The sequence below is a fragment of the Enhydra lutris genome, unplaced genomic scaffold, assembly GCF_002288905.1.
Source record: "Enhydra lutris kenyoni isolate GAN:26980312 unplaced genomic scaffold, ASM228890v2 scaffoldscaffold162, whole genome shotgun sequence".
NCBI classification, from domain to species: Eukaryota; Metazoa; Chordata; class Mammalia; order Carnivora; family Mustelidae; genus Enhydra; species Enhydra lutris.
The window spans coordinates 82,534-92,510 of NW_019154246.1; the positions used below are offsets into that span (position 1 = coordinate 82,534).

General features: G+C 35.2%; 1 protein-coding gene across 1 annotated transcript; it reads left to right on the plus strand.

Moving 5' to 3' along the window:
• Positions 1–5,279: 5,279 nt before the first annotated feature.
• LOC111140092 (olfactory receptor 2T27-like) lies at positions 5,280–6,218 on the plus strand. The gene has a single exon (XM_022492478.1). It carries the CDS (start codon positions 5,280–5,282, stop codon positions 6,216–6,218), a length of 939 nt encoding a protein of 312 aa, XP_022348186.1.
• The last annotated feature ends 3,759 nt before the right edge of the window (positions 6,219–9,977 follow it).

The window sequence follows — 9,977 nt, forward strand, 5'->3', positions numbered from 1 at the left end:
CAATGAGATACCATATCACACATGCAAGAATGAATACTGTAAGATAAAGAATAAATAAACAGTGTTGGTGAAGTTGTAGAGAAGTGGGAGCTCTCATGCATTGTTCGTGAGAATATACATTGGTGCAGCCTTGGTTAAACTACTACGTAGTTATTTTATTTATTTATTTATTTGATGCCATTGTAAATTGGATAAGTTTCTTAATTTCTAATTCAAATAGTTTGATATTAGTCTATGTAGCACAACGCATTTTGTACATTGACTTTGTATCTTGCAACTTTAATGAATATATTTATGAATGTATTTATTGGTTGAAGAGTGTCAGTTTTACTTCTTTTTAAGTTATGATTAGTTATATATATTTTCTTGCCTAGTGGCTTTACCAGGACTTCCAATACTCGCCTTATTTTTGATAGTAGAAGAAAAGAAACAGGAGAGTGCAGGGCATGGTCATGCCTGCTGGCTTTAGTGAGGCATTAGAAGAGCACCGGGCTGGGTTAACTATTATTATCTGCAATCAAAGTTAATTAAAGTCTGGGGACTATGTTCCCATAGGTCATTCACTTCAAAAGTTTCCAAAATGATAACAAATTACTAAGGAACCTACCAATTTAGATCTTACCTGTTATACCAACCAGTATTTAATATACATAGAATTGTATAATCATAGTCTCTAGGCTCATTCCCAAAATGTATGTCTCTCCATCAACACCAAGTCAATTGCATTCATTTCCTATGCAAAAGAATTCTAATTCTGCATAGTGAGAATATAATACTTGATCACAGAAAACCTAAAAGTTGTTATCAATTCCAAGAGGCAGCAGTGTCTGGAGATAAGTAGAATCTAAGGTAGATACTAAACTAGCAGAAAAAAGAAAAGCATCTTGAACTACAACTGGTAATGGATATTCTGTAGAAAATTTGTATGCTTATTAAGTTTCACAGATGTCAGACTTTGGTGATTATACTTACAAAAGGCAAAATAACTGTGAGAGTCTTAAATGAATATTTCATATACTTCCCAGGGTTCAGATAAGGAAGAAAGCTATATGAAATTGTAATGTTTCTGTTTGACTAACTGCCTGGATGATATTCATTAAATAACTGTGTTATAAATACTCTTGTATGACCAAACCTGGCATAATTTGGAGCAGGCATCACTCATGATGTTGAGGGAGACATTTGAGAGTGAGAATTACCAAAATTTCAGACTCGAATCTCATATTATCTTTTCTTTTATTATGTTATCTTAGTCACCATACTGTACATCATTAGTTTTTTTTTTTTTTTTAAGGTTCAGGGATTTTTTTAAAGATTTTATTTATTTGACAGGTAGAGATCACAAGTAGACAGAGATGCAGGCAGAGAGAGGAGGAAGCAGGCTCCCTGCTGAGCAGAGAGCCCAATGTGGGGCTTGATCCCAGGACCCTGGGATCATGACCTGAGCCAAAGGCAGAGGCTTTAACTCACTGAGCCACCCAGGTGCCCCACATCATTAGTTTTTGATGTTGTGTTCCATGATTCATTGTCAAAACTGATATTTTCAAAGATCTGTCAAAACTCAGTAACCAAGTGAATCTCATAATAATCTCCTCAATTTATCCTATTGCTTTTTGGAAAACTGGGGCACCTGGGTGTCTCAGTGAGTTAAAGGCTCTGCATTTGCCTCAGGTCATGATCCCAGGATTCTGGGATTGAGCCCCTGTCAGGCTCTCTGCTCAGCAGGGAGCCTGCTTCCACCTCTCACTCTGCCTGCCTCTCTGCCTACTTGTGATCGCTGCCTGTCAAATAAATAAATAAATAAATAATCTTAAGGAAAAAAAAGAAAAACTATCTAAGGACTGAGTTATGATTTATTTTCATTTTCCTTGTGCATACCTACATAAGCACAACCTCAAATCATGCCAAAAATAATGGCATGATGTGTTCCTAAAATGATATAAATAGACATAATGTGGAAGACTTTTTAAAAGCTCAGTAAAATCCTATCGTTAATGTAACATTGCACTCTGCATTTGGAGTAGATTGATCTTCTAGATTAGATTAAAGAAATAATGGAAATATATTTATTCGTTATTCCAATAAATAGTTATTCCAATAAATAGTTATTCCAATGGATTTCATTAATTGATGCAATTGCTTTATTATTGTGGGAACAATTCAATAAATATTTCAAAAACTTTAATAAATGACAGTACATTTTTCTACTCCAAGAATTACTATCTGTAGTCTGGCTGCACTGTAATTTATGGTTTTTTAATTCTTTTTTTTTTTTAAGATTTTATTTACTTATTTGACAGAGATCACAAGTAGGTGGAGAGGTAGGCAGAGAGAGGAGGAAGCAGGCTCCCTGCTGAGCAGAGAGCCCAATGCGGGGCTCGACCCCAGAACCCTGGGATCATGACCTGAGCTGAAGCCAGAGGCTTTAACCCACTGAGCCACCCAGGCACCCGGTTTTTTAATTCTTAAAACACAACCAATAGCTTTTGGTTTTTCTTTTCCCCAGGCAGGTAGTTATTCACTGATACAAATTTACAAAATAGTAATTAAAATATCAAGTAAATATCAATTAAACACATGTAGTTTTTTTTTTTCTTTTAAAAAATATTTATTTATTTTACACAGAGAGAGAGCACACAAGCAAAAGGAGCAGTAGAGGGAAAAGGAGAAGGAGGATCTCTGTAAAGCAGGGGGAGCCCAATGTGGGGCTTGATCCCAGTATCCTGGGATTATGACCTGAGCCGAAGGCAGTCACTTAACCAGCTGAGTCACCCAGGCTCCCCTATATTATTTTTCTTTACTGTGGTGTTTCGTTTCAAAGTCAGTACACATTACCTCCTTTTCTTTATTACCCATATTTTTAAAGTCTTTTCCATTAGCATGCTGAAAGTTATAAAGTTATATACTGATAGCCTTGACGATTTATGTGGCTTGTATAATTGGTTATAATTCAGGCCTAAAACAGACTGCAGAAGAGGGCTGCTATATTGTCACTGATAATAAATAATAATAATAATAATAGATAAATTTTGAGCACTTGGAATGTGTCATGCCAACATCTAATCACAGAGGTCTTTCTATTATTCTTATTCTAGGAAAAGAATAAAATATTTTTAGCAGACAGATGAATTTCTAAGCTCAGTAGAGAAAGTGAGGGAAGAAACCAAGCCAATCCATGGAACACATATGTGTATGATATAAATATGCATATTTATATGTACAATATGTTTATAAGTATGAGAGCATAAATATGTATGTTTATATCTTGCCTATACATGTTCCATGAAGTTATTTGGGGGATGGGATGAAGAAATTGAAAACTTATGGTTTATACAGTTCAAAACTGTTAAATAATAATCTGTGTTGGAACTCTTTTTTTTTTTAAAGATTTTATTTATTTATTTGACAGACAGAGATCACAAGTAAGCAGAGAGGCAGGCAGAGAGAGAGGAGGAAGCAGGCTCCCTGCTGAGCAGAGAGCCCGATGTGGGGCTCAATCCCAAGACCCTGGGATCATGACCTGAGCCAAAGGCAGAGGCTTTAACCCACTGAGCGACCCAGGCGCCCCTGTGTTGGAATTCTAATTCTTTTCTCACTTATCTATGCAATATGAGTGTTGACAGTACAGAGTATTTCCTTATTCTTTAAACTTATATGAGTTTTCTGTGTCCTAAGGTAGACGCACCTCAAATTAAATGTTGGATCATTCTTCACAACTTGCCTTACTCAGACAGATCTTTCTTTGTGTTTATATCACCCTATAAGAGTTTAAGCATTTTTATTACTCTCTTATCTGTTGGTATAAATGATTCCATGTCTAAACTCATGTGTATATGTGTGTATATATATATATATATATATATATATATAAAATGGCCACTCAATAAATTTAGAATGAAAAATAAGTAAATGGTGATGATTTTTCAAGAACTACTTTATTTTCCAGAGATAATATAAGTATAATTTTAGCAAGATTAGAGAGCAGGCTCATTAGTGACAGAAGAAGAATAATAATTAGCTTCTTATTTTATATTTCAACAGAATTATGACTAAGAGAAAAACAAATATCTTTAGAGCATATATTTACCACAAAATAGTCTGAATATACAAACCCAGAAAAGGACCATTACCTTAACCTAGGGAATGCCAATGTTTTGTATTATGAAATTTCCTCCTGCATTAATAGAGATCAGGATTTCAAGCTATTTTGATGTCTGTGTTTCATCAATACCAGCTTCTAAGAAACACTGAAGCATATGGAAACTTCTACATGTACTACATTTCTCTTTCTTAGATTGGGGTGGGTTCTCCACTTTTCAGCAAGGTGTCATGGAGGGTAAAATCTTTTGTTCTCACCGGGAATGCAATTGCAGTGAAGGTATTTATCATACATTCAATTTTGAAATGTGTCCTGCTGAACTCCATGTACACTGTCAGCCGTATGGATAATAAGTATTTATTAGACATATACTCTTTTGAAGCTATTTTATTAACAATACAGAATATTTATGGCTTCCAGGAGGGGAAATAGGTCTGGCAATTTTCATTACTATACTTATGTCATCATGACTAGCCAAAAATAAATTAATATGGGATCTCTTTAATATTTTATTAAAGATTGATTTTTAACTATTTAAAGATTTTATTTATTTATTTACAGACAGAGATCACAAGTAGGCAGAGAGGCAATCAGAGAGAGAGAGATGGGGAAGCAGGCTTCCCACTGAGTAGAGAGCCAAATGTGGGGCTTTATCCACAACCCTGAGATCATGACCTGAGCCACCCAGGCGCCCCTGATTTGTAATTTTAAAATGAAATTAAGTGAGTTAATTTGATCGTCCTCTTTCCCCCCTCAAATTTACAAGATTTAATAACTAAGATCCATAATTATTAAACAATAGGCACAACTTTATGTTTATATTTGTAGAAAGTTGATCCATAGTTTTTACAACATTCTCTGGTAAAGAAAGAAAGAAGAAAGAAAGAAAGAAAGAAAGAAAGAAAGAAAGAAAGAAAGAATCCACTCAACAGAGTTTAAAAGGCACTGAACTTATCTTTTTCTTTTCCTAATATTATCTATTTAAGAAATAGTTAGACAATTGCTCAGCAATAATAGTGAGATATCTCTGGTGAGATGATGGTAAATTTTATGGAATTCTAAAGATGGTGAGAAAGATATAAAATTTTACATCCAACTATTGATATAAGACCTGTATTGAATGTCACCAGTTCTAACCCATTTGATTTGTCCCCCAACCCGTTACATTTCTTTTAGAGGTATGGTAGGTGGAAACAAATCCTCTGTAACTGATTTCATCCTTGTGGGGCTCTTTCCTGAATTTCAGCATTATATTGTCCTCAACTTCATGATCATTTTTATCTACACTTTTGCCTTCCTGGGAAACACACTTCTGATTGTCTTGATTTGGGGAGACTCTCGGCTCCATACACCCATGTACATTCTCCTCAGTCAACTCTCTCTCATTGACTTGACATTAACTTCCACCATTGTCCCAAAGATGGCTTCTAATTTTTTCACAGGGAAAAGGACAATATCATGGATTGGCTGTGGAACACAGAGTTTCTTCTTCCTAATGTTGGGAATGTCGGAGTGTCTCATCTTGACTCTGATGGCTTATGACCGCTATGTGGCTGTCTGCAACCCACTGCGTTACCCAATTATCATGAGCCCCAGGTTCTGTATGCACATGGTTTTGGGGTGTTGGATTGGAGGCTCTGTAAGTTCATTTATCCATACAGTCTACCCTATGCATTTTCCCATCTGTGGGTCACGGGAGATCCATCACTTCTTCTGTGAGGTCCCAGTCCTCATTAAGCTCTCCTGTGAAGACACGTCAGTATATCAGTTAGTGGTGGTGGTGACAAGCATTGTGTTGCTTGTTGTACCTTTCAGTCTCATCACAGCTTCCTATATTCTCATCTTCCTCGTGGTCTTCCGTATGAACTCTGTCAAAGGAAGGAAAAAAACCCTGGCCACCTGCTCTTCCCATTTAACTGTGGTGAGTCTCTTCTTTGGCCCAAACATATTTATCTATATGACTTTCACTTCCTCCCATAGTGCAGAGCAGGACCAAGCTCTTTCTGTATTCAGCAATATCCTAACCCCCATGTTAAATCCCCTAATTTACAGCCTGAGGAACAAGGAGGTGGTGGCAGCTCTCAAGAAACTTATGGGGAAATGTGTGCTTTCTTACTAGATGAAAACTACACCTGAGCTGTGGGGGAAAAAAAAAACATGTTTATAACACAGACAAAAGTACCACTTTGAATGGTGTTGTTGGATTTAGGAAACCATGCTGATTGTGGCTTTATGTAAACAGACCTATTCATATGTGATTTTTATTATTCCAATGCAGGTTTCTTCATTTTACTTATAAATATCATTTGGGCATTATTAAGGCCTAGTAACAGATATTAAGGAGAGCATGTATTGCATGGAGCACTGGGTGTTACACGTAAGCAATGAATCTTGGAACAGTACACCAAAACTAATAATGTACTGTATGATGACTAACATAACATAATAAAAAAAAGTTAGAAAAAAACTAATAAAATTATTTTGCATTTAAAAAGTAAATTTAATCTGAAATCTGAGATTATAAATTTTTCTTTAAATAAAATGAGAATCAATGTCTGGGTTTCACTTTGAACTTAGCATTCTTGAATCTGTTTGGTATTAAAGGTAGCAATATTAGAGAAAGACAAGAAGACAATGTAAGAGGAGGATCCTGAGCTTACCTCCCATCCTGGATACAGTGAGGTATCATCTACATTGATGCAACTAACTCTTAAAACAACCTGGAGCCAAATGGCAGAAAAACATTCCATAGTTAATCACAGAGCGAAGACCACATAAAAAAGGGAGACATCATTGGGAATCTCCGTGAAATCAATGAATCTATGAAAGTCACCTCAAAAGTATAAAGATGTGAAAGGATCAGAGTCCACACCAGGTGCCCCTCATACATGTTCATAACATCTGACTTTGAAAGTCAGTGGAGCTAAACTTTGAGGCTTCAAAATAGGTAGCTAAACTCTTAGAGAGCTGGTGGGTAACAGCAAAACAATTAAACACTTTTTTTGAGCCAGCATACTAAATAAATAATTCATCCAAAGACACAGTACACTGAGGTATAGTGAAGATTTATTTACTAATCTTATAACATGTGGCAGAAGGCCAGGGATATTTCGATTTCTACAGGAACAAAAGTCCTAGCAGGTGCCATATATTTCCCCCTCATGTGATCAATATAGTTAGAGTCTCAGGGGAGCCAGCAGTAACACACTCCATCAACATTGTAAGCACTGTGTACTCTGTCCTTGCATTTTCCCTGCAGACCTGCATCATCTCAACCTCTCATATTGGCATGCACCCTTCTAAAATGATGGGAAGATATAACCTAATATACCAGAATGCCTGCAATTCCAGCAACCTGGCTTCTTAGCAGGCTGTGCAGGGAGAAAGACCTCCCATTTAGTATATTCACAAATGTGGTAGATAGACTAATTGCAGACAGCTAGGCTGACTGTCAGCTCTCACCACCAACAAGCTCACAGCAAACTCATACATGCCTCTCAACAACTCCGTGGCCCAACAACACTCACTTCACCCACAGGAGGCAAAGTTGGTCATTGCAGCTAACTAAGCTGAAAGCAATTGCGGCTCAGCCAAAACAGGAGTGCATGCTATCCTCATAGGGGACACTGCTGGGGTACCTGGTTCTAGTGACCAGTGGAATTCACTGCAAGGCAGCACAGGATATCTTCTACACATGTCACTAGTTTCAAGACCAGGAGATGTAGCTGACCTACTTAATACATAGAAAAAAAGCACAAAGAATCAAAATGAGGAAACAGAGAAATATGGCCCAAATGAAGCAACAAGAAAAAAAATAGAGAAAAAGATAAATGAATTGGAGATAAGCAATATGCCTGATAAAAACTGAATGTAGTGGGTATAAAGATGCTCACTGGACTTGAGAAAAAAGTGGATGAACTCAGTGAGAACTTCAACACAGAGATAGAGTTGTTTCTCTATATTTCAAAGAGAATATTGAAATATATTTCAATATTTGAATACTGGATATTCAATATTCAATATTTCAAAGCTGAATAATGCAACAACTGAAATAAAAAATACACAAGAGGAAATCAAGATCAGATTAGAATATGCAGAACAGATCAGTAATGTGAAAACAGAATAATGAAAAGAAACCAAGCTTAAAAGCAAAGATTAATAATAATAATAATAAAGAATATGTTAAGAGAAATCTGTGATATCATTAAGCATAATGATATTTGCATTAGGGATCTTGGAAGAAAAAAAAGAAGTGGGGCAGAAAATTTATTTGAATAAATATAGATAAAACTTTCTCTAATCAGAAGGAAACCAATATCAAGGTCCAGAAAACACAGTGAGCATCGAACAAGATGAACCAATGGCAGGCCACAGCAATGTACATAATTAATAGGACAAAATGACAAAATGAAAAATTTAAGAGCAATAAGAGAAAACAGTTATAAATGAGGGGAACCCTATAATGTGATCAGCTATATTTTCTTAGATTTGTTTTTGTTTGTTTGTTTATTTTTAGTATATACTTTGCAGGTTAGGAAAAATAAGCATGACATATTTAAATTGCTCAAAGGAAAAAAAAAAAAAAACAAAATACTCAAATGAGCATTTTTATCATTCACAATGAAGGAGAGATACTTTCCTAAACAAGCAAAAGTTAAGATTTTAGCAACACTAAACAAGTTTTTTTTTTAAATTTTATTTTTCATAAACATATAATATCTTTTTATCCCCAGGGGTACAGGTCTGTGAATCGCCAGGTTTACACACTTCACAGCACTCACCATAGTACATACCTTCCCCAATGTCCATAATCCCACCCCCCCAACCCCCCTCCCCCCATTAACCCTCAGTTTGTTTTGTGAGATTAAGAGTCACTTATGGTTTGTCTCCCTCCCAATCCCATCTTGTTTCATTTACTCTTCTTCTACCCCCTAACCCCCCATGTTGCATCTCCTCTCCCTCATATCAGGGAGATCATATGATAACCATCAAAAGAAATGAAATCTTGCCATTTGCGACGATGTGGATGGAACTAGAGGGTATCATGCTTAGCGAAATAAGTCAATCGGAGAAAGACAACTAAACAAGTTTTGAAAGAAATGTTAAAGGAAATTGTTTAAGTGGAAAGAAAATGCCTTAACTTTATGCAATAAATTATAAAAAAAAATTCCACAGGTGAAAGCAAACAAAGTTAGTAGATTAATCACTTATAAAGCCAGTATAAAGGTTAAAGCATAAGTAGTAAAATAAATTACATCTTTAAAAAGGTAAAAACAGTCAAAAATTTTAAAATGTGAAATGTGATGTCCAATGTATAAAACATTGAGGGGATAGTAAAATTTTAGTGTTTATAGAATGTCTTCAAATTTAAGTAACCATGAACTTTACATGAATGACTCTACACATAAAATATCATACATGAATACAATGGTAACCACAGATCAAAAACTTAAAATTTGTATGAAAAGTAATGAGAAAGAGATCTAAGCATAACACTAAAGAAATCCATCAAACCACAAGAAAAGGGAAAATAAGAGGAAATAAACTGAAAAGAAACAGCAACAAAAAATAACAAAATGTCAACAAGTATATAACTATCAGTAATTACTTTATGTTCCACACAATGAATCTTGGAACACTGAAAAAATGAAATAAAAAATTTTGAGTTTTCCACTAAAGGAAATAATAATTACTTTAAGTGGAATGGGATTAAATGTTCCAACCAAAAGACATAGGGTAACTAAATGAATTTTAAAAAAAGACCTATATATATATATGTTGCCTACAAGAGATTTATTTGAGACCTAAATCCACATACAGAATGAAAGGGGGAAAATTTTATATATATATATATATATATATATATATATATATATAT

Excerpts from the sequence above, each read along its gene's own strand:
- LOC111140092 (XM_022492478.1), top strand. The coding sequence starts at position 5,280 with ATGGTAGGTGGAAACAAATCCTCTGTAACTGATTTCATCCTTGTGGGG.